Below are 27,770 nucleotides of genomic sequence, written 5' to 3'. Positions count from 1 at the left end.
TATTTGCTTCACTTCTCTTTTCACTGCAGTGCTGTGCAGAATTTGTTTTAATGTTTTTCCTGTCTTAGTATTTTCCTGTTCCAGAATACTATATGAAATAAAGATTAATTTAGAGCTCTGTATTATATACAAATTAATCATATTTATTTTTATTTATGAGAGAAAGGGACAACCCCACTGAGCACAGAGCCAGGTGTGGGGCTCAACCTCGGTACCCGGAGATCTCTACCTGAGAGGAACCCAAAAGTTGGCTGCTTGTCCAGCTGAGCCCCCCAAGTGTCCCCAGATCAACCGTTTCAAGACCATTCTCATGCACATGCAGTAGTAAGAAATCATAGAGAGATCCATGTCCCATTTTATCCAGTTTTCCTCAAGATAATACTCGCAAACCACATGTCACAACCAGGCTCTTGACACTGATACAATCCAACACTCAAATCTTATTCAGATTTTCCTATTTTACTTGCACTTTGCTTAGATTTTACCCCATAATTTGTGGGTCCTGGTACAAAACAAAAATGCAGAACCCTCTGTTGAAAAAAAAAAATTTTCCCCTCAAGAAACAGGTCCAGTCAGTTCTGAGCTTTACATAGACAAGTACCCTGAAGCTTTCACATCCAAGGTGGTTGCCTTTTTAATTTTTCTAATATTTTTAGAGAGCGAGCTAGAGCGGCAGAGAGCACGAGTGGGGAGGAGCGGGAGCAGACTCCCCGCTGAGCAGGGAGCCTGATGCGAGGCTCCAACCCGGGACCCTGGCAGCGGGACCCGAACAGAAGGCAGACACTTTACTGACTGAGCCACCCAGGGCCCCTCTGTTGCAAGATTCATCAGATTTTCACGTTGGTGACTGCAGAGTGTTAAGCCGAGTATGGGGCCTGGGGTGACTGTTCTGCACAGGCTGAATGTGTGTCCCGACAACGTGGCTCCTTGGGGCACCGCACCTGTTCTCACACCCGGAGTCAGATCAGGCACTTCCACCCTCATTTTCAATCCACGTGGATTTTCTCATGGTACCTGCATTTTATTATAATCCCCAAATCCCAGTTTTGCGAAGGTATGAGGTCACTGAAAGGAATGTGGGGACCTAGTGTTAGAACTAAGACGCTCGTGTGGGTCCGAGCTGTCAGGCGGGGGAGCCCTGAGCGGGGCTCTCGCTTGGGCCTCCGTGTCCCAGCCGGCTGCACCTTCCCGCTACAGATGCCCGTCCTGTGCGGTCCCGCGCCATCGTGTCGCCGGAGTACGGGAGGCTGAAGCAAGACTCGGTCTGCATTCGGTGCTGTGTCTTCTCTTCATCCTGGGATGGCAGCAGACAGTGTGCCCTGGTTTGTTTCAGATGAGGTGTCCAGAATGGCATTCCTGACCGTGACCTTGCACCAAGGCGGAACCACTCGGATGTACGAGCTGACCCCCGACGTCCAGCCTTCTCTGCTCAGCACCTTCAGCGGGGACCGCCGCTTCTCTCGATTTGGTGGAGCTCTGCACTTGAGTGACCTGGATGGCGATGGCTTAGGTGGGAAAGGAACAGGGCCTCTGGCTCAGAATCGAATCCCTTTGCTCAGCTGACCAGTCCCCTAACTGGATCGTGTAGCCTCTGCCCTCATCACGGACAGCCCAGTGGCCCGACGGCCTTTACAACCGTTTTGAGTCCGGCAGGACCAGAGCCAAGGGAGCTGGACTTCTTGAAGGCGGTAACATGAGAGCCACCCACATCCGTTGTCACCGATGGAGGATAAACTAGGAAAGCAAGCCTTTGCTGGGCGGGGATGAGAGCAGGGTAGACCCGGTGAAGGATGCACTAATCAGACTTGTGGGAGGCTGGGCCAGGATCCAGCAGGGGCAGTGGAAAGGACGACAGTGAGGGGGACATACCTGCTTCTGGTTTCTCTTGCTTGCAGATGAAATCATCATGGCAGCCCCCCTGAGGATAACAGATGTCACCTCTGGACTGATGGGGGGAGAAGATGGCCGCGTTTATGTATATAATGGCAAAGACATCACCTCTGGTGACATGACAGGCAAATGCAAATCATGGACGGCTCCGTGTCCTGAAGAAAAGGTAAGGCGTTCATGCCGTGCTGGGAAAGGCGGGTGCCCACGATGCCTCATAGTCGTGTCCACTGCAGATCCTAGAGTTTTTACCGGGACTGTCGGCGGTCAGGACACAATCACGTGTCTGTTTCTGTAGGCCAAGTGGCCCTGCCTTCTGGCAGGTTTGCAGTGTTTGTCCCTGTGGCTCAAGTCTAGCTGACGTGGTGTCCCACTGGTTCTGGTCACAGTCTGCCACCACTGGGTGGGAGCCCACAGCAGAGGAAAACAGGCCCGGGCCGCTGCACTCATTAAAACGCCCACTCTTATTTCCATTTCACTGTCTTTTTAAAAAGATTTTTATTTGAGAGAGTGCAGAGAGAGAGGGCAGCGGCAGAGGGAGAAGCAGACTCCCTGCTGAGCGGGAAGCCTGATGTGGGGCTCGATCCCAGGACCCTGGGATCATGACCTTAGCCAAAGGCAGATGCTTAACTGCTGAGCCACCCAGGTGCCCGTTTCACTGCTTTTATTCCTTTTCTCAGGTGGGTTTCCTTAAGTTCCCTGAGCATAAAACACCCATTGTTATTTAGTTGCAAAATTAAAATTTATTGTAAAATTGTAGAAAATAGGGCATAAAATTTTTTTAAAAATTCAAAAATCATCTACCTAGAATTGCACTCTACAGAAATAATTAACCTTTCGATGTGTATCCTTCTGGTATTTTTTCCTGACCTCAATGGCTACCGCTTACTGTGCATTTACTCTGTGCCTAGCACTATGCTGAGCACTGCACAGCTCTCCCTCCCTCCCCGGCCCCCTCTCTGACCCACACCAAAGCTGGTAAGTTGGCACTATGCCCGAGGAAGACACCGCAGCTCCGAGAGGAAGGTGCTCTAGGTCCCAGTGCTCAGAAGTGAAAGGACAGGGACCTGCACCAGAAAAATGCACTCTTCGTCATTACACTGTGTGTGGGTATATTTTACTAAGTGAGCTGCTGTACATAATTTTGTAACGTGATTTTCTCTCACCTGGCTTTTTTATGCCTGCTTCACTCTCCTACGGTACCTTTCCTGGCTGCCTACGGTTTTATCTGCGGAGAAGCCACCATTTATGTAAACATCAGTAGCTGTTATTAGTCCCTTAGTCCATTTCATTCCACTGTTATAAAAAAGATACAATGGGAATTATATTGTAAATGGATTTGTAAGTGAATTATAAATGAGGATATATGTGACTACATCTACTTTTGTGCTAAGTTCCTGTAAGGTGACTTTCTGGTGTCTGAGGGCAGCACCCGGGCTCCTCTAGAGTGCAGAAGGGTGCGTGTGGGGCGTCAGTTAACCCCACACGGACCGTAACCAGTCCCCTTCTCCCCCTTTCCTTTCAGGCCCAATACGTACTGGTTTCTCCTGAGGTAAGTACTTCCTGCAGGAATGAAGGAAAACCACGGAAGTGCTCTTTCCCTTATTTTAAACTGATAAAATCCGGTGTTTTTTCCTATTTTACAGGCAAGTTCAAGGTTCGGGAGCTCTGTGGTCACCGTGAGGTCTAAAGACAAGGTGAGTGTGAAGACGGCGCTCCTGCTGTTTACGTGCTAAGGCTGGGGTGGGATGATCTCATTTCATTGTTCAGCTTTTGTCTGAAACACACACACACAAAAGGAACCTCCACACACCGTCCCATTGCTTTCCTGGTTTCATCCCCGAGGGCAGGACCTAGCGAATTCCAGCCTGTGGGCCGCCTCAAGTTTTGTATGGCTCGTGAACTAAAAAAGATTCGTTTAGATGGTTGGGAAAAAAAGGGTATTTCATGACACATGAAATTTATATGAAGTTTAAATTTCAGTGTCCGTAGTCTCCTTGGGCCATGGCCACACACGTCTGTGGCGGCTGCTGTCCCGCGAAGCCTCATATTCGAATACTGACTTGGGCCTTCAGGGGAGCGTGGGCAAACCCTCGCCACGTCCGCCGACCACTGTTAGTGTTTCCTTCCAGACTGCTGAGTCCCTGTAGGCCTCTTGGGGCCCACAGTGTGCACGCGCACTCTTCCACTGGTCATGCCTCATGTTCACGGGCTCCTGTGCATCGAGCTCCCTCCCCGATGGACACAGGCAGAGCCAGCTGCTTGCTGGCTGCAGGGGACTGTCCCAATGCACTGTCTTGTTCCGTTCACTTTTCCCAGATATTTACTGTTATTTCTCCATTATTTCCAATTTATTTACTATCGTGAGCACTCTTGCACAGCTATATAACTGTGCAAATGTCCCTGCTGCTACTTTTGGAAGATTGCTAAGCAGAGGGTATGCACACTTTGATTGTAATGGACACAGTAGTGAAAGGGTTTTATCTTCAACTCTACAGCTAGACCACTGAACCCATCCATTCAGTTACTTTAGAACAGAGACAAAGCCCCTACCTTTGAGGAAGCACACCGTCTACATGCACGGGAAGTAGAGGAAAATGCCCATCAGGACAGGACTAAGGGCTAAAGAGGAGTGCGGACAGGACTAGCTGGGGCACACCTGGCCCCGGCGTTCTGGCGCTGGGGGGACACTGCCCTCTGGTGGCCCACAGTTCAAGTGGCCCTTGCCTGACTCCATTTCTAGGCAAGCCTGAGGAGCAAAAGGTAGGGTTATCCAGAGCAAAAAACCATGGATTACTAAATTTATGGGAGGATCCTCAAAAGGTCTGGTGACAGATTACATCGTAAGCTTGGCTTACACTTAAAATTCATTTTCCAAAAAGATATTACCAAGAACCCTTGAATTATACATCCGCCATGACTTACACCAGCTGCGAGGGGTGCTGTAGATTGTAAGTAACTGGCAGTTGATTCTTTGCTGATTAACACTGCAAGTTCGCCTTTGTCAGTATAGTTCACCGAAGTGGACATTCCAATTAGTTCGCCCGCCTACCTGGGATTGTGGCGTGAAGCCCCGAGTCCAGTTCCGCTGAGGAGTGGACGTGGACAGTCTGAGGAGGAGGAGCGCGGCCGCTCACTGACCTCCCGGAGTGAGCCGGTTAGCGACGGGCTGGAGTCAGGACTCAGTCCACATTTCTGAACCCTCATGTCACTTACCCCATGTCCCCATCTCTGTGCCACCGGAGCACAGCAGGGTGCCTGGACTCGGGCAGGGACTTCACGGGCGTGATGAACAATACTGTTCGTGTCCTCTACAGAACCAAGTCGTCGTGGCCGCTGGGAGGAGCTCTTTGGGAGCCCGACTCTCCGGGGCCCTGCACGTCTACAGCCTCGGCCTCGAGTAAAGACCTCACCACCTCTGCGTCCCCTCTCTGGGCCGAGTCCTCGCCAGGGTGAGCGTTCTGGTGGACAAAGGGGCACCTCCAGGGGAGCCGGGCGGATCCTGCTAGAGGTGGGGCTCCTGGAGTGGAGACAGGCATAGGTGGGACTACGACACAGTGAACGACGACAGAACGACGACAGATACACTGCTCCCTCGTGTCCCTTCCCAGGTTTCCTCCCTTGCTTCCCCTGTACCGAGACTTACTCCCAGCTTCTGGCCTGGCCTCGGCCCTGCTGTACGACCCCTCCTCTCTTCCACACAACACCTAGGTCCTTCTGATGCCTAGAAAGGCTTCTCTGTACTTAGTTAGCTCTTAGGAAAATCTGTCACAGTTTCTCCTAAAATGTCCTTTTAAAGTTGGTGACTCATTCCAATCAAAGTGGAACAGAAAGCACAGTATACAGTACAGAATGGGCAGAGCAACGGTCCGGTGAGGAGTAGGGGGTGTGGGAGAGCCTCGCCACTCCAGTCACCTGCTGGAAGCGAGTGGGTCCTTATGAGAACTGTGGCATTTCCAGGGTTTCACAGAGTGAACGACTAATACAAAACTAAAACCTCCCGTTAGTGCCCTCACCTGCTTTTGTAGAAGTGCTTGTTCTAACAGCTGAACCCAGTGACTCCACTGGTTCTGTGTCCTCCCAAGAGATGCCCTCGTCGCACTGGGCTGGCACAAGCCGTGCCCACAAAACTCGCCCCATAGAGCTCCGGGTGGCGGCCACCGCGCGAGAGCGAGCAGAGAGAAGCGTGTCTTGGCTTCCTCGGTTCCGGGGCTGACTGGTTACTGGTGGAGTGTACATCGGCCAGGCCTGCAGGTGGGGACGCTGGAGGGGGGAAGGCGTTCTTAGGGACCCTGTAGCCATCAGGGAAGAACCATTTTTCCTCCTGGCACTAACAGTAGAGAAAAGTAACTGAGGACAAGATCCCTTTTTAACTTCCCTAGAGGCAGCATTGAGACTGGTTCAAAGACAGGAATCCAGCTGAGGAGTCAAAGTAGAAATCAAGGCAACGCTCCGTGAGTTAACACTGAGCGTAAGGGCAGGGAAGAGGGGGAACAACGGGCATATACCAGAGAGCCCCTCGGGATGACCTTCCTACGGACAGGTGCTAGCCGCTACGTCCCTAGGGAGCAGCACAAGGCGCAGAGACACCATTTGGTTTCATTTGGGTAACAACGAGTGGTAGCTCAACTCGTGTGAAATAACTGTTTAGTTGAAGTTTACTTTTAGGGGCCAGAATTCCTTAACTAGATTCACTTCCGCGTTGAGAAGTCTGTGCGTGCTGGCTGTCTCCCTCCGAGGTCTGTGTTCTCTCACACGCCACGGCTGGAGCAAGGGTCTGCTGCCTTAGCTGAGAGCGAGGGCCTGTGCTGACCATCATCTACCCACGGATGGACATTTTTCTCAGTGTCTAAACACACTAGACCAAACCAGGTTCTCACATAGGATTTTATACAGGATACTTAACCCTCGTAATCCCATACTCAAAAGTGTGAAGTGGTATTCCTAATCCTGAAGGTCAACCTGGATGGCAGAGACGTACACGCCAGCCTGTAGAGTCTGATGCATTATCCCCATAGGTGGGTTACGTTTTCACTCTAAGTATTAACTGTAGTTCTAAACAGATTCTGAAATGGTTAATAGCAAACACAGAAATACCTTGTAGGGTCTTAGTCTCATTAACACAAATCTGCACTTAACTCCATGACCTTTATTTCAAAGATATCAAAACCCATGTACGTATTTGCAATTTTTCTATTACAAAACTTGCTTTAAGATCAAAATGGTTTCATGCCTATAGGGATCTGGAGTAAGTCTGGCAATGAGCTCAGATCTCCAAATGCCCTGTCCACATACCATCCCTCAGACCACCTCCATAGGGAAAGTAAATCCTGAGATTAAAGCGTATTAAATATTGTAGCTCCAAAAATAAAGCTATGTACAACTCCTGGAATAACGAGACCAACAGCTTTTTATTTAGTGGTTATTTCTCACAGTCTGTGCTGTCTTCTGCCACATTTCCTTAGAGGCCTTCCAAAAACAGTCTATTAAGAATCTCATTCCTTAACCTTGTTAAACAGGGGATAAGACTGCCTGCTCACTCACGTAACAAAACATTTATGCTCAATCATTGTTAAGTCAAAGTTTAAAATCGCCTAACTTTGTAGGTAAAGAAGCATCCTGCTATCCACAAAGCAGAACGATCTGACAATTTGAAATCCTCCTTGATCTAATCACCTTCAAGAACTTTATAAACCACCAGTCACTTCTCTGCAACAGACTTAAGAGGTAGTTACGTTTCCCTTTGATTGAGGAAACAGGACTCCTGAAAACAAAATTTTACTCAAGTCCACAAACTAAGTCACACCAAAAGGAAAAAGGCCAAAATTCTATTTCTGTGCCTGACTGGAGTCAAGCCTCTTGGGCTTTTAATTTTTCCCATCACAGTGAAGTCCTATTTCTAAGCTATGTACAGTGATTCTCTAAGATCAAGAACAGCAGCAGTGCTCTGAGGTGTGACAGTGGCCCATGGACTCAGAAGACCATCAAAGATACTTTGTTTTGAAAGTCATCACACACATCTGTGATGCTAGAGAGAGAGACAGCCACATTCCGACACCCACACCTCAAAGCATGCCCCTGACCCATGGGGAGGTGCCAAGGGGGCCACTCCCTGTTGACACCAACCCAGCCTGGGCCATCATATCCGCCAGCTTCTAGTGGCTTCTTCTAACCACACAGGGGAGCAGGGAAACTACTTTGTTTTCTCTCAGATCAGCTACTAGAACAGCATTTTTATCCTCCTTCACCAAACCACTCGGTGAATGGACTCCCAAACCTCCTCCTGTGCCATCCTATTACGGCGTCAGGTGACCCCCACACTGTCAGCACACGGGCTTTACAACTATTAAACGTCTGTCATAGCAGAGCAGCTCTGGCCACTCTGAAGCTGACCTACCTTCTGGTTTTAGGACCCCCCCCCCCCGCCCCCGGTCAAGCTCTGAGGCATAGGCATACAGATTAACTGGGCTCCATACACTTTCTTTTTTGGGGGTGGGGGTGGCTAAGGGGCACCTCCATCTACTCAGCCATCTACTCTACTCCCTCTACTGAAGACCTAAAAAACAGTAACAAAACAAACAGTTTCAACATCACTTCCAAAGGCTTCCACTATAGCCAAGCAGAGAAAAACCGTTTCAGGGGTCAAGAGAATAAAATACTGATTTAATATCAGCTTAAATGGATTCCAGTTAATCATTTCCTTTTTATTTGTCTTATATAAAAAAGACAAGAAAATAAAGTATGTTAAAGATTGGTTTAAAGCACAAGCTTCCAGAGTTTGTTTTAGGGTTAATATGTATTTTTTCCTGCCTTTCCAGTCACCTGAGGGTCAGGAAGCTCCCAAGAACATGATCCCCTTAGAAAGAACTTCTGCTACCCGAGCTCGTCACTGTGGGCTTGTCAGGTTTTCAGGCTTTGCTTGGCCCTGAGACACATATAAATCAGAAAATCTACACAACAATCTATTCTCACATCACATCTATAAAAACAGCATTTTAAGGTTGTGGGAAATAGAATTTTGGCCTTTTACAAAGCATATCCTTTGCTTCTTTCCTCAATTTTGAAAATGCAGGAGTTCTAGCATTACGGAGTGCCATGGTATCTTTATCATCAGACATTGTAATTTTAGTGATTTTGTTCAAGTCTCTGACTCTATAAAAGAAAATAATGAAAGAGTACCAGAAGCTTGCTGTGACTACCACGAAAAGTAACCCAGTCTCTCCTGGGCTAATGTCTCTAGCGGTTTGTCAGGACACTCTTGCCTGAGCCTAGCCCGTCCGGCCTGAAGCTGTGCTTCATTTCCATCCTTTTGTCCGCCTGAAGGGACTTCTTGGGTAAAGAGGCCATCTAAATAAAGCAGAACAATGACTCGTTTTAGTTTGTGTCTGTGTTAAAAGAAATGCCACAAGTAAAAGGAGAGGTAACTAGCAGACGGGAGACTGACAAGGCCCTATCAGTACCCTGAGTATTCATTCCCGGTGTAAACTGGGTGTAGAAATGTAAGAGAAAGGGTCAACCTTTTTTCTTAATGATGACACCATGTTTTCTATATTTCAATCTGGGTTATGACAAAGCCTGCAGCCAAACTGCCAACATCTAAACGCAGAAAGCTCATTACAGAACGATGCACTGAGCACGGGGTACTAAGCTGGCACCGTGCCAGGTGCGGTACTGGAATAAGTGCTTTCCAACTGCTGCTACTGACGTCACTGACGGATGCGGGAATGAAATAACTTGCTCGGAGTCACAAAGCCGGGGACAACACCAGCCCAGGCAGTCGGTGTGCCTGCAGAACTGGACATCAGCCCCTCGACTACACTGTGCCAACCCAGACCCTTCATACCACGGGAGGTAGAGGAGCTTCTAGTTGTCGTCCCAGGAATGACAGCAAACGCCTCCAGATGAGGCCACTTCCCATAAACATAATTCCTGTAATCAGCCAAAACACTCTGTGGTCCTAAAAAAGAGAACACAGAGTTACTTTCAATCACAAAAGGTCAGGCTCCTCAGCAGTAAAATTCCCCAACTATAATTGCCCCAGAGCTTAAAGAAGCCTTGTGTTGTTCATACAGCTCTTTCCTATAGAAAGGACCAAAGAACAAACCTTGATAGCATCCAGAGAATCAGAGAATAGATCGGAAGAAGAGACATAAAAGGGCTTCGATATTTAAAAATCATCTATAAGCCAAACATAACCATTTTTACTTTGTGTTTCCTCCCAGGCTTCGTTTGCATGTATACAAATTTTAATAGTTTTAATCACAGAGGACATACAACCAAATTTGAATTTTTTGCTTTTAGAGCCACAGTTCCCGATCTGTGAGCTGAGGTGTCCTGGGCACCACAGCACCCGAGAGTATTTTAAGTTTTCAAGGAAAACACAATGTCATCTGCAGAACAGACCTAGCTACTTCATAAACAACCTGTTAGGTAATATCACAGAAACGATGTCCTAAAAGAAACTTTGGGTCTAGTAATCCTATGCAATTCCCGAGACACTAGACACTAAACACATCATGAACCAAGAAAGTTTGGGAACCTCTGACTTAAACATCTTCCCGTCATTTTCAAGCTTGTACCATCTGGTAGTATAATGTGCACGTGTCCGTAGACGGAACCATAGGCCCCCACGAAAGGGATCCCATCGCCAGCTATGCCACCGCTGGCTACCAACCTCAGCCTGGGTGGCTCCAGGGACGGGGAGCTCCCCGGCCCAGGCTGGTGTGTCGCACAGACGGTTAGCTCTCACTGGGGGCAACGCACACCATATGAAGGAGAAACCCATCTCTTCAGAACAGGAACTTAGACCTATATCAGGAGGACAAGTACTAACACGAGTTAAATATTTTTGGTGAACACATTTCCAGTTATCCAAAAAGAGGGTGTAGTTTATCAAAAATTACATTTAAATGAGATTTAGAACAATAGATTACTATCGTCTTTGTTGTAGACTGGTTCTACAATCCACCTATGAAGAAAAATCTGAGAATACCAAAATGTGATAAACTAGAGAGAGAAGTTCCAACCTAGCCTGAAATCCCAAACACACACAGAAACTGTGGGAAGACAGCACAGGAGGACCGGAAGCTCACCTCTTGTACGCAGGCACAACTAGACAACACATCAGCGTAAGTAACCAGAGAATGACCTGGAGACTGACAGAACGGACTCCGCAATGAAGGGGCCACAGCAAAGACCTGGCGGGGAGCTCAGTGAAACTGTGGGGCTGTCCGCGAAAGGAAGGAAGCTGCCAGCACGGAGAAGGGAGAGAACCACACTGTCGCACTGGGGAGCCTGCGTGGAAAGCCGAGTCCCCATAACATTTGGCTTTGAAAACCAGAGGGGCTGAGTTTTATGAGTTTTTACAATCAGTAGGACTTAAAACCTGGAATTTTAGAAAATCAGCAGGCTCAACTTTAGGAGAGCAGAGAGGGTGAGAAGAAACTGAGTCCCCACCATTAAAGAGACAACACAACAGCCTGGGGAGATACAGCATAGAAGGAGCATCTGGAAAGACCTGGGGCATACAGCGGGAGAGCAGCTTGCTAACCTCCGAGAGCGCTCTGGAGGAACAGGTCATGAGAGACTCCTCCAGGAACAAAGGACCTGCAGGCGCTGTCTCCACTGCCCCTCCACCCCCAAACACACAGTGCCTGGGGGAACTAGCATGACACTCGCCGATTTGCTTACACTGCACCCACCCTCTCACCGGAGCTTCCCATCCGCACGCTCCAGCCAGGCCGGTCTCAGTCCCAGCACGGGGTCTGTGCCCCCAGAAGACCCGACAAACCTTGCTAACACTGAGGCTCCCATACCCAGTAGGGGGGTTGCATCCACCCTCTCCAAAGCAGGAGCCCATCAAGAGAAGCACCCCACTCCTGGCCCTGTGCAAGCTGCCCCCATAGGGGCCAGCACCACTCCAAAGTACCCGCTGCCGGGAGAGGGGCACTAACCACACACACTGAATGTGGCCCCAAAAGTGGGCTGGCGGCAGATGGCTGGTCAGACTGCAGGCCCTGCCCACCTGTGAAAGCGTCTCGGGGGACAGTGCAGAGAAGCAGTCTGCAGCTCTGCCAAACACCTGGTCTGACCCGGCTCAAGCCCAGGGTGGCCCCAGACTGACCCACTGATGTCACAGGGAGCAAACACGGCCCACAGCAGGCAAAAACAGCCATGTGGACACCTGGACCACAGGCAAACATGGCCCAGCCACACGGGGTCGGTGGGGGGGAACACAGCACACTGAGAGAAGAGCTCTGAAGCACCAGGTTCTGGTGAGCAGGGACCTCGCCCTGCAGGCAGACAGGACCTCTTCCCCACGCGTCCGCCACCTTTGAGGGCAGAAGACACAGCTGACTTTCCTAACACACACACACAAACACCGAGAGGCAGACAAAATGAGACAAATGACTATGTCCCAAATGAAAGAACAGGAGAAGTTCACAACAAGAGACCTAAGTGAAATGGAGATAAGCAATATGCCTGATGGAAAATTTAAAGTAATCATCAGGGGCGCCTGGGCGGCTCAGCCGTTAAGTGTCTGCCTTCGGCTCAGGTCATGATCTCTTAGGGTCCTGGGATCGAGCCCCACATCAGAGTCCCTGCTCAGTGGGGAGTCTCCTTCTCCCTCTCCCGCTCCCCCTGCTTGTGTTCCCTCTCTGTGTCTCTGTCAAATAAATAAATAAAATCTTAAAAAAAAATAATGATCATATACTCACTGGACTTAAAAGTGGAGGACATCAGTAAGGCCCTAACAAGGAGGTAAGAAAGAACCACTCAGAGATGAAGAACACAATAAATGAAATTAAAAATATACCAGGTGGAGTAACTAGTAGCCTTAGGAAGCAGAAGAACAGATCAATGACCTGGAGGACAGAGTCATGGAAAGTAGAGTTGAGCAGGTGAGAGGAAAACAAAAGATCCAAAACAAAAACAGATTTAGGGAACTCAGTGGCTCCACCACGTGTAGTAACACTGGCACTACAGGGATCCCAGAAGGAGAAAAGAGGATAGCAAACTTATGTGAAGAAATAATAGCTGAAAACTTCTGGAATCTGGGAAAGGAAACAAATCCAGATCCAGGAGGCACAGAGATAGCCCAACAAAATCAACCCAGGAGGTCCACGCCAAGACACAGTAATTGGGGCGCCTGGGTGGCTCAGTAGGTTAAGTGTCTGCCTTCAGCTCAGGTCATGATGTCAGGGTCCTGGGTTTGAATGCTGCTCAGCACGGACTCTGCTTCTCCTTCTACCTCTGCCCCAACTCCCTCCCCATCCCACTGCCCCATGCTCACTCTCTCTCTCTCAAATGAATAAATAAAATCTTAAAAAAGACATCAAGTAATTAAAAAGGCAAAAAGTGGTGATAAAGACAGGATTTTAAAAGTAGCAAAAGAAAACAGTTAAATACAAAGGAAACCCCACATGGCTATCAGCTAATTTCTCAGCAGAAAATGCAGACAAGAAGGGAGCAGCGTGACAAATTCAAAGGGCTGAAAGGGAAAAATCCGCAGCCAAGAATACTCTACCCCACAGGGTTGTCATTCAGAGTAGGAGAGAGAAGAGTTTCTCAGAGAAACAAATTAAAGGAATTCATCACCACTAAACCAGCCTTATAAGAAATGTTAAAGAGGACTCTGAGCGGAAAGGAGAGCCCGTAAGAGACAATATGAAAAGTAGGAAACATAAAAGCAGTAGAAATAAGTACATCTGTAAAAGTCAGTCAAAGGACTCAAAGTAAAGGGATGTAAAGTATGACACCTAAAAGGTGGGGGGGGGGGGCGGAAATAAAGAATGGGCTCACACTTAGGCAACCATCAGCTTAATGCAGACTGCTATGCCCAGAAGATGTTATATACAAACCAGCAATAACCACAAACCAAAACCCAGTAATAGATATGCAAAAAATTAAAAAAAAAAAGAGGACTCCAAGCGTAACACTACAGAAAGCCAACTAATCACGGGAAGAGAGCGAAGAGAGAAAGGCACACAGAAGAACTATAGAACAACCATTAAAGGAGTAACAAAACGACGAAAAGCACACACCTATCAACAATTACTGTGAACGTCATGAACGGATCAAATGCTCCAATCAAAAGACACAGGATGACCGAATGGGTAACAACGCGAGACCCATCTCATGGTTCCTACAAGAGACTCGTCTCAGATCTAAGGACACCTGCAGATGGAAGGCGAAGGGACGGAGAAGCATTTATCATGCACACGGACGTTAGAAGAAAGCCAGGGTAGCATACTTACACTGGAAAAAACACTTTAATACACAGACTGTAACAAGAGACAAAGAAGGACATCATAATAATAAAGAAGATAATCCAACAAGATATAACAAGCTGGTTGTTTGGGGGGAAAAAAAAAATCAACACAACTGAGAAGTCAGACTCATCAAAAAGAAAACGAGAAAACTCAAACAAAATCAGAAATGAAACAGGAAATAATAACCATCACAGAAATACAAAGGACTATAAGAGAATACTATAGAAAATTATATGCCAAAAAATTGAATAACCTAGAAGAAGTGGAATTCCTGGAAACATATAACCTCCCAAAACTGAATCAGGAAGAAATAAGGAAATATGAACAGACCAATTACCAGCGATGATATTGTATCAGTAATAAAAAAAAAAACCTCTCAACAAATAAAACTCAGGACCAGATAGCTTCGCAGGTGAATTCTACCAACCTTTAAAGAAAAATTGTATCTGTTCCTCTCAAACTATTAAAAAAAAAAAGGAAAAAGGAAAACTTTTAAATTCATTCTATGAGGCCAACCTCACCCAAATACCAAAACCAAAGACACTACGAAAAAGAGAACTACAGGCCAATATCTCCGATGAACACAGATGCAAAAAAACTCAACAACAACAACAACAACAAAACAAAATACTAGCAAATCAAATCCAGTAATACATTAAACAATCATTCATTACTGTCAAGTGGGATTTATTTCTGGGTTGCCAGAGGTAAAGGGGTATCACATCTGTTGCTTACTCTCAAGTAGTTTTAGGAAAAAGAGGCTGTATATAAAGATAGAACAAGGGTGCCTGGGTGGCTCAGTGGGTTAAGCCTCTGCCTTCAGCTCGGGTCATGATCTCGGGGTCCTGGGATCGAGCCCTGCATCAGGCTCTCTGCTCAACGGGGAGTCTGCTTCCCCACCCACTCTCTGCCTGCCTCTCTGCCTAATTGTCATCTGTCAAATTAATAAATAAAATCTTAAAAAAAAGAGAGAATGAGACAGGGAAGGTGATACATGTTGGTGATAAAAGAATGGGTCAAGGCTCCATGGCAATTCTCTGACTACTCTTAGAAGGGTCTAAAATTATCTTAAAACAAGAAGTAAGAAAAGTTTTTCCTATCCTGGGTTGATCATTGTCAATACTAACCCCGTCTACACAGGCACAGAGACCTTGACATCTGGGGATTTAGTAAACATGTCTGAGCTGTTCTTCAGGTTATCTAGACACGTAATTTGTAACTGATGAGGGACTGATCCGAATCTTGTTCTGCCGGAGCTAATCACCCTGTACTGAGCAAGTAACTGACCACGAACCACTCACCTCCCGTCATAACTGGGTTGCTCTACACCTGGAACTGCATGGAACTATCAGAGAGGAATTTCTAAAAATCCCTTTTAAAAATGGGCATTAAATGAGAAAATAAGTATAAAATGAAAAAAAGGTATAAAAGTGAGTTTGTAGACTGTATATATAGAAACATGATTCTTAACAAAAATGACCTGATCTCGTATAAAGAGTTCTGTAGCCACACACTGGGGGATCTGCAGAGGTCTTTAGAAGTTACCTTTGGAGAATTTCAAGGGTTGGTTATGTTGCACAAGATGTTTTGGTTACTTCTGAACTTTCTAGTAACTACGTGTGGGCTTAAAAGCCTCCCAACAGATGCCTAACACACTTAAATGAAAACCCTCATAGGCGCTACAAATTCAACACCATCTCCCATTCGTTTGCTCTGACCTTGTTCCCTACCTGTCTCCGCCGGGCTCACCCTCTCCTGCCCCCACCGCCCTTGCTGTTCCTTGAACAAGCGCAGCCTGTGTCCGCTCCGGCAATTCCGGGTGTGCTCCCCTCTGCTGAAAACACTTTCCCTCTGACCTTCCCGCTTTCTAGCATCACCTCCTCGGGACATTCTTGACTACCCAGCTTTAAAATGCTCCTTAGCGCACCTCCTGGCAACATCGCATCCTTCCACCCGGCTTCCTCTTGATGACACTTACCACCAAACGTGCTGTGTGTCTGTCTGCCCCTCTCCTTCCCGAGGGCAGACCCTCCCTGCCGTATCCCTGGGGCCGAAAGCAGTGCACACTACAGAACAGGCACCAAAACCCACAATTACAAGATGAAGGAACAAACGTACTGCACTGATTCTTCCTTTCACATCTTATAAAGAATGTGAAAATGACTAACATGGACTGGGCCTTGGAGATCATCCTTGGAAGCGGCGCATAAACTGAGATGGGAGAGGTGAGCAGAAGCCAGCCGGGCAGGAGAGGTGGGAGCCGAGGAGAGCTGTGGCCTGGAGGAAGCCCGCGGGAGAAGGAAATACTGATGTGACACCCGTGGCGAGGGCGAGGTGGCTGGCTTCAGCGTGGAGAGCCCTGCGGGCCAAGGAGCCTGGGTCTTTACTTTAAGGGCAATCAAACGCCAGTGAATCGTTTCACAGAAAAAGTGACCACGAGGTTTTGCTGCTTTTACAGACCACTTTTCAGAAGCAAAGAGTGGTCCTGATGAGAGATGACATGGGTTCAACTAGGATGGCAGCCAAAGAGGGAACAGATCTTTTAAATGAATGAGGACACAATGGAATACTATTCAGTCATCAAAAATGAAATCTTGCCACGTTCAACGCCATGGATGGAGCTAGAGGGCATTATGCTAAGAGAAATGAGTCAGTCAGAGAAAGACAAATAACCTATGATTTCACTCATATGTGGGATTTAACAAACAAAACAGAGGATCAAGGGGAAGGGAAGGAAAGATAAAATAAGAATCAGAGAGGGAGGCAAGCCATAAGAGACTCTTAATCATAGGAAACAAACTGAGGGCTGCTGGAGGGGAGGTGAGGGGAGGGCACCTGATGTAAGGAGCACTGGGTGTTATATAAGACTGAGGAATCACTGACCTCTACCTCAAACTAATATGCTATATATTAATTGAATTTAAGTAAAATTAAAAAAAAAAAGATTAATGAGGACAAAAGAGTCAAAGTGTGCTGAATGCAGTGTAATGTGCAGATTTTCTGGAAATCCCAGAGCAAGATATTTTCTGAAAGACCACACTACGATGATGGGAAGAACTCTGGCACCTTAGTGTTTTATTAATATGAAAAGGCAGCAAAGTGGAGAGTGAAAGTCTTGGGCTCAGATCACAACCATGATTTTCTAGCACTGTGCCCCTGAGCAAATCACTTCAATTTCCTGAGCCTGTCTTCTCATCTATAAAGTAGGGATAACACATCCATCTTCATAGCTGTGATCCCACCAAACAAAGCAAGCAAACTATCAGTGCTGGGAACATGAAAACTAGAAAGGTAATCTTTCATTAGCATGACCTCACTGTGATCCTGCTTACCGCCACAGCATGGCATAATCCTGCGGGAGCACCGCCTCATCCTGTGATCCTGCATCACCACAGCCTCACAGTGCGGTCTTGCAAGAGCAGTCTCTTTGATGGTGTGATCCTCCAAGAGCATTCCTTCACAGTGTAATACTGTTTTGTCAAACCTTTTCTATGTGTGGTTCCATTTTTTGAGAAACATGAGGTAACCACGGTTATCGTTATATTTGCGTTACAACGGGGTCTAAAAATACTGCCTGAATTTTGAATGAATTAGAGTAAACATTTTAATTCACTAGGGGTGTATATATGCTAAGACTCTTTTTTAAAATCCATTTTTTTTTTAAGATTTTATTTTTAAGCAATCTCTACTCCCAATGTGAGGCTCGAACCCACAGCCCCAAGATCGAGAGTTGTGTGTTCCACTGACTGAGCTAGCCAGGTGCCCCTTAAAATCCATCTTAACAAATGATCTTCAAAACAAAAAATAATCCCTAGATCACTGAAATAATAGTCTCACCTCTTCAAGGGAAGATTCCAAATTCATTCCAAAAGCAACTCCCATTAGTCCAAAGAGAGAAAGAGAGAAGGTTCCCATGGTCAACTGTAGGTTCAACCTCATCATCACATTACGGTGGCTAGAGAGGAGAACAGCTTACATCAGAAGGGCCCACTAACTACACATAGCGAATTCATGAAATCATTTCTTAAAACCACATAAATTAAATCTACACCTTTAGAAAAGGACATCTTTCTAGTAGCATTTATACATGATAATGGTATAACTCCTCCCAAAATGACAGTTTCCTTAAAACCTTTATCACTTTAGAATTCCTGTGGTTGTTTGACAGGATGCCTTCTCACCTGTCCAGATTGATGAATATGATACTTTGAGAATCGTCGATCAATACCCTGAGTTCCCGCGTTGCATTGGAGAGGTCCTCGGCCAACCGGTAGTAGTTCTCCAAGAGCAACTCCATCTCTTCCGCGTGGTCGATTCCAGCACTGCTCTTTTCACTTCAATGAAGAGTTAACGTAATTAGCCAACCCCAACACAGGCATCACCCATCTGGTACCAAAAACTTTCTGAATCTGTATATAATACTCAAATATGGATGAAAAAGTGGCCTTGGTTTTTTTCTTCCTGTGACTGAGCTCAATCAGCGAGTGGCTTTATCGAGCGATCCTAAACACTAAAAAGGGTAAAAGCTGAGGGTGCAGGTTCCAGCCCGCAGGCCTGGGGTCACCGTACTTGGCCCCGAGTCAAGGGATTCTCATGCACATACGCACTACCAGATAAAGGAAAATTCAGAATGTGTGAATGCTGATGAATGAGTGCAAATTAGTGAAAATAAGGCAAAACAAAACTAAAAACAGAATAAAAAGCTTTTCCTTTCCAAGGCAGATACATAATGTTATTTTCATATATGAAGAAATATGTCCTTGAGTGATGTTAATAGTCACTTTGTACCCCTCTACTCATATCCCCCACCCCCTACCAAGGAGAGTTAGTGGGACTGAAGTGCTCTGTGAAAGAGTTATATCATAGAGTGTATTAGACACAGACTGGCCTAATAAACAAAGCAAACAAGAGTTACAAATGTGTTCAAGTTCCTGCTACTATATCTGCTATAAAATAGTCCTTATAGTCTTAATTTTTCCTTATTAGAATACAGAAAACTAATTTCCCAAAATGCTTAAAAAAATCTGTACAGATTGTGGAAACTGTACACATTACAGAGGTGTCTCCATAATTTCTAATATTTGTCTAGAAAGAAAATGAAATATTCTGAGTACTTAAAAAATAAACATTTAACTTGATGTGCATAAGAATAAATAATTTCTAATTCTGTAAGAGATAAAAGTTTTCTAAGATAAGCCTTTTTTTCCTAAAAGATTATTTATTTATTTGACAGAGAGAGAGATCACAAGTAGGCAGAGGTAGGCAGAGCTGGGTGGGGGGCGGGGAAGCAGGCTCCCTGCTGAGCAGACAGCCTGATGCGGGGATCGATCCCAGGACCCTGAGCCGAAGGCAGAGGCTTTAACCCACTGACCCACCCAGGTGCCCCTAAGATAAGCCTTTTTTATATCAGATCAAAGTTACAGAATATATGGCAGTGTCTTATCTTCCTTCACCCCTCTTGCCCTGCCCCCATGTGAGTATCTTTCCCTCTCTTCCACTGTACTCCCCAGGCTAAGTTATTCAGGTAGATGTGTCAGCCACTTTGGGGGTCAGGCCCTTGAAGATAAAGGTAATGGTGTGTTTGTATTCATCACAGCCCAGCACAGTTCTATGTACACAGCAGACATTCAATATATCCTCATTACACTAAACATGCATATGGGGAAACAGTGAAACAACTGAGGATAAAAAGTGCCTGTATTCTCTACTCTGGAGAAAACGTTACGTTCTCTAAGAACCATCCTGAAGAAGACAGAAGACTGACCCTAACAAGACCAGTGACAAAGCAGGACTCCAGACTTACAAGACTTGTGGGTCGCTCCACTTCGTGAGACAGAGCTCCTCCAGCAACTCCTCTTCATCCAAGATCTCCAACATGGATTCTTTGAAAATTTTAATATCTGTTTCTAACTCCGACAGACTATAAGAGTAGTTGTATAGAAATGATCAATAACATTAACTTATAAACACTTTTCCCTATTAAAAAATGTACGTTTTTAAAGTATCTTATCAAGTAGACCCACTTATACATTCATGGTAAACACTGACTTGTAAAAGAAATTTTTGATATTCACCATGCACATCAAGAATCAATTTCCATCCAGAAATAAATTAAAGACCCTGATGTAACATTTCATGCAAAAACAGCTTTTCCATAATCATTAGTCTATGTGCCCTTGTTAGCTCAACTTCTCACCTAGGCCACCTTCCGACTTCAAGGCACAGAAAGAAAACCATTACCATTAGCAAAACTAGTTGGTATTTTTAAAACAGGGAATAATCACACTGATTTTATATCTGAATTAATGCTATACATTTTCTATTAGGACTACTAAAAGAGAAGCTTAAGATATTTTTGTCTACCTCCCAAATTGGTAGATCACCCATATTTACCTTTTGCCATTTTGTAGTAAGATGTGCAATTTGCTTCTGTCTACAGAAGAATGTTTGGGATCCACTAAAGCTTCCAATGTCTCAAGGATCAGTGGCTGCAAAATGCTAAGTTTCCCCTGAAGAGTGCTGATCTAGATAACAACATGACCTTTCATAAGAATCAAAACAATCTTTTTAGAATACTCAGGATCAGTGAATCCTCTGATTAAACACAGAAATCTGTAATAGCTAGGTAGACTGGTAATGTTTCAGAACATGGTCACCGAGGGAATGCCTATTTCAGATGATTCATAAACTAGATCTACCAGGTTAAAAGATAACCATGCATGTTACCAGGCTTGCATTTGGTTGATAGGGAATTAACTCTCCTAAGAGTCTTCCCCCACAAACATTTATTATGAAAGGAATGCAAGGTTGATTAAAACCTGCCATTTCATGGTTAAAACACATACTTTACATTTGGTAAACAATACCTGTGTTCTTCGTAAACAGAACACAGTTCAAAATTCCCTCAAAATTCCTATGAAAAAATTCTTCCAAAAACCAAAACATAACTTGGGACTTGAGAAACAAACCAGTGTCAAGTCAAAAGTATACTACTTATTGTTCAGGCATTCAGCAGGAAAGCACTGATACAGGCTATACCCATTGTTAAAATATTGACAGCTGGCAAACAGCATAACAGAATCAGGCAGTTAATTAGTAAAATAAACGAATGGCATAAAAGCCAGCGCGTACTATTTATCTCAGCCTGAGCTCCTGAGAGCTTGCTCAGCCCACGTAGCCTGCCACTAACCACTGGCTGCACCTTCCCTCCTTTCCCTCCCCTGCATTTTCCCTGTTTAGTAACTGTGCTCCAACTGGTCACCATCTCCTGGGCTGGTACTAGCCAGTGCTCCTGCCTCACGAACCCGAGCGAGTGGGGGATGTAGCCATTTCCTACTCCTTCGGTACAGCAGGGGAGACAAAAGAGAAGAGTCCGGGTCCATCCAGTCCTCACCCACTGCACGTCCTCTTCGCCTGCTTCCCTCCCTCCCTCCACGTGGCACGCTCCTAAACCGACCGCTGCACGCAGCCGGCTCCTGAACAGCACTACACTGACTACCGGGGGGTAAGAAAAGATAATGAACAATTTGTGGGGCCAGGAGGGCAGTGACCATCGTTGTTCGGGGCCTGATAGGGTCCCTAAACACCCAGGAACTATCCACATAATAGGGGAATCATTGAAAGAATTATCCCTGGTTCCTATGTCAAAGTAGGTCTCAAACAGAGGCATCATGTAGCTGCCTCCAAGGATTGTACCCACAAATCAGAGTGACGGGGAAAGTATTAGAATGATTTCAGCTATGTTCACTATATGTATGCAGTTTTACAATATACAGTTTAGTTACAGAATAATAGAGAATATTTAAAACTTTTTTGATACATTGTTATATCCTATTTAGGATGTTAAGTATTTTGAATTATCACCCCTCAAATATAATTATCAAAATTATACAAAGTACAGCCAACTTAAAATGTGCTTAACTGAATGTCATAATATGACTCTCAAAGAGACGCTATAAACTGTCCCTAGAGACCTCAGATCTATTTGATTGGATCATATAGCTTAAGAATTAAGTACTTTCTCTACACAGGACCCTCAGGGATATTTTTGTTTGGAGGTAGGGTGTGGTTAGGGATGGTGTCATTGAAACAATACCAACTTGTCTTCCTACTCAATAGCATTTTAAAACAAGAAAAAATTCAAGAAGCAAAATAAAAATAGGCTTACCCAATATTGTAGGAGTGCTTCTATAGCCCTAAACTCAAAAGGTAAAGGGTATGTGACAAGTTGTCCTTCTCCAGCCAACTGAGAAGGGAGTTCCCGGAAGAGCCATTGCTCTAAATTTAAATTACGATAATCTAATATCAGAAGACACTCTGGAGTTATCACAGCTTTCAAATACTGTAAAAAAAAAAAAATTATACATCGATATACACATGCACACATACATGCATATAAGCAAGTTGTATAGCTATGGGAAAAGAATAACATTCATAAAATAGGGTTTAATACTGCTTTAATTCTGGATTAAGCCTAAACCAAATCACTATTAAAAGAAAAAAGAGGGGCGCCTGGGTGGCTCAGTAGGTTAAAGCCTCTGCCTTCGGCTCAGGTCATGATCCCAGGGTGCTGGGATCGAGCCCTGCATCGGGCTCTCTGCTCAGTGGGGAGCCTGCTTCCTCCTCTCTCTCTCTCTCTGCCTACTTGTGATCTCTGTCAAATAAATAAAATTAAAAAAAAAAAAAGAAAAAGTAAAAAAGATATTTTTAAAGAAGGGAAGCCTAAAATATATGTACTTCTACCTCACTCTCAACACAACTGGAATTAAGCTACATATCAAGACTTCCAGGATATCAAGAGACATCCAGGATAATCAGGAGAACAAGAGGGAACAAAGAAAATAAGATAAGGTTTTTTTTTTTAAGATTTTATTTATTTATTAGAGAGCCAAGTAGGCAGAGCAGCAGGCAGAGGGAGAGGGAGAAGCAGGCTCTTCGCTGACTGGGGAGCCCAATGCAGGGCTCAATCCCAGGACCCTGGGATCATGACCTGAGCCGAAGGCGGCCGCTTAACTGACTGAGCCACCCAGGCGCCCCAAGATAAGGTATTCTTAAGCCATATATTTGGTAGACTTTTAGAAAAGATTTAGTTTAAACATTACTACTTTGGCTGAAATGTAAAAGTTGCCTTTTTAAACTGTCACCAAAACATATTAAGCTAATCTGAAATTATAAAGACAAAACATAGCTTTAGTACTAATTTAGAGAGCAAGAAATTAGAAATTTATTCTAAAGACTGGCATCATTTAAGTTAGAAGAGTAGCCTGTGACCTGTATTAGTGATATAAAAATTAGAGATTTTTCACATTTTTCCACATTATGAAAGCTTTTAAACATAAAAGCTGAAAAATTAGCCAGTGAACACCTATAAACATATCATTAAGACTATACAAATAACATTCCTCTAAATTTGCTTTATCACACACGTCTCCCTTCGTCAAAGAGATAATTTTTTAAAAAATGATGAGGGGAAATAAAAAAATTATTTTGATTCCAATATACTTAACAGAGTGTTGTATTAGTTTCAGGGGTACCATACAGTGATTCAACACTTCATATATCACTCGGTGCTCATCACAAGTGCCCCCTTCATCCCCATCGCCTGTTTCCCCCCTCCCGCACCCACCTCTCTTCTGGTAATCATCCGTTTGTTCTCTAGAGTGAAGAGTTTGTTTCTGCCTGTGCTCTTGTCTAGGATTTTTATGGTTTCAGGTCTCACATTTAGGTCCTTAATCCATTTAAAGTGTATTTTTGTGTATGGTGTAAAAAAGTGGTCCAGGTTCAATCTCTGGGATGAGGCTGTCCAGTTTTCCCAGCACCATTTATTGAAGAGACTGCCTTTTCCCATTGCATATTCTTGCCTCTGTTGTCGAAGATTAATTGACCATATAAACATGGGTTTGTCTCTGGGTTTTCTATTTTATTCCTGATTTATATGTCTATTTTTGTACAATTACCAGACTGTTTCGATTACTACAGCTTTGCCATAGATCTTGAAATCTGGGATTGTGATGCCACCAGCTTTGATCTCCTTTTTTAAGACTGCTTTGGCTATTTGAGGTCTTTCGTGGTTTCATACAACTTTTAGGATATTGTTCTAGTTTTGTGAAAAATGCTGTTGGTGGGAGGAAAAGATGGTGGAGTAGGACGCTAGGCTTGTCTCCTCCCACTTATACAACTTAGGTAACTATGAGACCATCCTAAATACCCCAGAAATTAATCTGATGACTGGCAGATCAAACTCCACATATAAAGGTAGAGGCGAGACCACAAAAGAGACAGGAAGTATGGAGATGCAATTTGTGCCCGATGTGGTGGGGAGGGATGTGGTGGGGAGGGAGCCGTGGTTGAAGGGAAGGACTAGAGGCAAACTAGCACGAGAGTGCATGGGGAAAACAAATCTCCACAGCAATTGGCTTGAAAAGCAGGAAAGCCTGAATTTCGTGAGTTAACGCCTGGGGTTTTTTTAAAGGTCAGCATGCTTGGAGCACAGAGGACACTAGGGCAGCTCCTGGAGAAAAGGCAGGGCAAACAGCCCTTGGAAGGCAGCATACAAAGAGCAATCTGAACAGCACCTGGGGCACACAGTGGAGAAATGTTAGCTGTTCAACTTGGAAAGTGCCCCAGAGAAATAGCATTCATGGAGAGACTACTCAAGGGACAAAGGAACAGTTAAACAGCATTTCTCTCCCCTGCCCCTCAGCATAAACACAGAGCCACCCGCAGAAGCCAGCCTAGCAGCAACCCTCATCACCTAACTTGCTTACACCAAGTCTCACCACCCCACAAGCTGGTGGAACGGTCATCTCAGTCCCGCCTGTCTCACTCCCAGCACAGCAGGCTCCCTGCCTCAGAAGACCAGCCCAAACCCCTGCTCATCCCACATCTCCTGACCCAGGAGTTTTACAAGGCCCTGGTTTCCATGGCAGTGGCAAGAGTTCTCATTTCACAAGCAGACCAGAGCATATCTCGTTAAAATGTGCCACATTCAGGCCAGAGACTAAACACTATCCACAACAGGCAAAGAAAACCTCTCCAGATGACTGGCCTGAAGGATAAAGTAGCCAGGACACAATGGCAGAGCTCTGCCAGCACACACTGGAGATACTTGCAGAAGTGCCAGGCCCTAGGAAACAGGGGACACTATATTTCAGGGCACTACAGGACCTCTTTTTCATAAGGCCATTATCTTTAAGAGCAGGAAACATAAATGACTTAGCTAACATGCAGAGACAGGCACAGAGACTTAGACAAAATGAGAAGTCAGAGGAATTTATCCCAAATGGAAGAATAGGACAATGCCACAGCCACAGATCTAAGCAAAACAGATATAAGTAATATGCCTGATGTAAATTTAAAATGATGATCATAAGGATACTCAAAGAACTTGAGAAAAGAGTGGAGAATATCAATGAGATCCTTAATGAGATGAAGCATAATAAAGAGATAAAGGGATCAATAAATGAAATGAGAAACATTTCGCTTGATGGAATGAAGAGAGGGCTGGAAGAAGCAGAAGAATGAGTTAATGACCTAGAAAACAGAGTAATGTAATCAAGCTGAACAAAAAAGAGGAAAAAGAATTGTGCAACAGGAGAACACTTATGGAACTCAGTGACTATCAAATGTAATAACATTCATCTTGTAGGAGTCCCAGAAGACAGAGAAAAGAGAGTAGAGAATTTACTTGAAGAAATAATAGCCGAAAACTTTCCTAATCTGGGGAATGAAACAGACACCCAAATTCAGGATACAGAGAACTCCCAACAAAATCAACAAAGGCACAACCACACCAAGACATATTGTAATTATAATGGCAAAATATAGTGATAAAGAAAAAATATAAAAAGCAGCAAGACAAAGATGATGGTAACATACAAAGGAAACCCCATAAAGTTATATTTTTCAGCAGAAACTTTCCAAGACAAAGGGGTGGCATGATATATTCAAAGTTCTAGATGGGAAAAACCTGAAGCCAAAAATACTTTATCCAGAAATGCTATCATTCAGAATAGGAGAGCAAGAGTTTCCCAGAGAAACAAAAGCTAAAGGAGTTCATGACAACTAAACCAGCCCTGTAAAAAATATTAAAGGGAATCTCTGAGTGCAAAAGGAAAGACTAAAAATGACAGTATGAAGTTTAGAAACACAAAAGCTGTAAAAATGAATATATCTGCAAAAAAAAAATCAGTCAAGGAAGTCACAAATTGAAAGGATGTAAAATATGATCCCATATACCTAAAACAAGGTGGGGGAGGGGAGCAGGGAGAATGGTTCCAAACTTAAATGACTATCAACTTCATAAAGACTGCAATAGGTATAAGATGTTATATACAAACATAATGATGACCACAAATCAAAACCAATTATAGATATGTAAAAAAAAAATAGAGGATTCAAAGTAGATCACTAAAGAAACCCAGCAAACCATGAAAAAAGATAAGGATCAGAGAAAATCCTGAGAAACAACCTCAAAACAAGTAATAAAGTGGCATAAATACATTTCTACCAAATTACTTTGAATGTAAGTGGACTAAACATTCTAATAAAGAGACATAGGTTACTAGAATAGATTAAAAAAAAAAAAAAAAAGACCGTTCTATCAGCTGCTTACAAGAGACTCATTTTAGACCTAGACACAGATTGAAAGTGAGGGGATGGAGAAGCATCTTTTATGCAAATGGAAAAGAAAGCCAGAGTAGCAATAACTTATATGGGAAAAAACAGACTTTAAAACAAAGACTAGATTCCAAACACTGAAAAATCCAACAGGAGATGGAAGAAAAGAAGAGCAGCAATTCTACGACTTTCTGAAAGGTAGGACCTGCAGAGAAGTGAATCCAAAGCGACAGGAAGATAGATCACAGGGGGAGGGGCCGGCTCCCAGCAAGTGGCAGAGCAACAGAGCACAAAATCAGAACTTATTTTTTTTAATTTTTTTTTAAGATTTTATTTATTTATTTGACAGAGAGAGAGAGATCACAAGTAGGCAGAGAGAGAGAGAGAGAAGGAAGCAGGCTCCCCGCTGAGCAGAGAACCCGATGCGGGACTCGATCCCAGGACCCTGAGATCATGACCTGAGCTGAAGGCAAAGGCTTAACACACTGAGCCACCCAGGCGCCCACAAAATCAGAACTTTTAAAAGTTTGCTCCACTAGAAAGACAACTATCATATGATCTCCCTGATATGAGGAAGTGGAGATGCAACGTGGAGGGTTTGGGGGCTAGGAAAAGAATAAATGAAGCAAGATGGGATCGGGAGGGAGACTAACCATAAGATACTCTTAATCTCGCAGAACAAACTGAGGGTTGCTGGGGGGAGGGGGGTCGGGAGAGGGTGTTGTGGTTATGGACATTGGGGAGGGTGCTGTGGTGAGTGCTGTGAAGTGTGTAAACCTGGCGATTCACAGACCTGTACCCCTGGGGCTAAAAATACATTATATGTTTATAAAAAAATAAGAAATTAAAAAAAAAAAAGTCTGCTCCACTGAGGGACATCACTCCACAGAGGCTAAGCCAGGGTGGAGCCCATGTGGGGACAGTGTGGTCTCAGGTCCTGCGGAGCCATAGAAGGATCGGGGGTGCCTGAGTGTCACAGAGCTCTCAGGTATT

At 44.7% G+C, this 27,770-nt stretch overlaps 2 protein-coding genes across 10 annotated transcripts in view; one reads left to right on the top strand and one right to left on the bottom strand.

Moving 5' to 3' along the window:
• The window catches only part of GPLD1 (glycosylphosphatidylinositol specific phospholipase D1), a 64,254-nt gene extending 45,420 nt beyond the window's left edge, over positions 1-18,834 (top strand). For 2 of the 9 annotated variants that reach the window (XM_080805395.1, XM_080805401.1), the window contains 6 exons: positions 1,334-1,510; positions 1,896-2,056; positions 3,413-3,439; positions 3,534-3,584; positions 5,205-5,339; positions 18,349-18,834. In XM_080805395.1, coding sequence (XP_080661521.1) covers positions 1,334-1,510; positions 1,896-2,056; positions 3,413-3,439; positions 3,534-3,584; positions 5,205-5,291 — 503 coding nt within the window. In that variant the 3' untranslated portion in view covers positions 5,292-5,339; positions 18,349-18,834. Of the gene's footprint in view, positions 1-1,333; positions 1,511-1,895; positions 2,057-3,412; positions 3,440-3,533; positions 3,585-5,204; positions 7,286-7,493; positions 8,645-9,461; positions 9,588-10,837; positions 12,559-18,327 lie in introns of those variants that run through there. The other 7 variants (XM_080805399.1, XM_080805393.1, XM_080805400.1 and 4 more) reach the window with 6 other exon arrangements.
• MRS2 (magnesium transporter MRS2) overlaps positions 7,276-27,770 on the bottom strand; it is a 39,267-nt gene continuing 18,772 nt past the window's right edge. Inside the window, exons 5-11 of the mRNA XM_080805405.1 lie at positions 22,327-22,500; positions 20,553-20,683; positions 19,963-20,079; positions 18,341-18,493; positions 17,997-18,114; positions 9,731-9,844; positions 7,276-9,234 (exon numbers count right to left, since the gene is read on the bottom strand). Coding sequence (XP_080661531.1) covers positions 9,124-9,234; positions 9,731-9,844; positions 17,997-18,114; positions 18,341-18,493; positions 19,963-20,079; positions 20,553-20,683; positions 22,327-22,500 — 918 coding nt within the window. The 3' untranslated portion in view covers positions 7,276-9,123. The remainder of the gene's footprint in view (positions 9,235-9,730; positions 9,845-17,996; positions 18,115-18,340; positions 18,494-19,962; positions 20,080-20,552; positions 20,684-22,326; positions 22,501-27,770) is intronic.

This window comes from Martes martes (genome assembly GCF_963455335.1).
Source record: "Martes martes genome assembly, chromosome: 6".
Classification (NCBI taxonomy): Eukaryota; Metazoa; Chordata; class Mammalia; order Carnivora; family Mustelidae; genus Martes; species Martes martes.
Note: the sequence above shows the minus strand (reverse complement) of the source record. Positions and strands in the feature narration are given on the sequence as shown.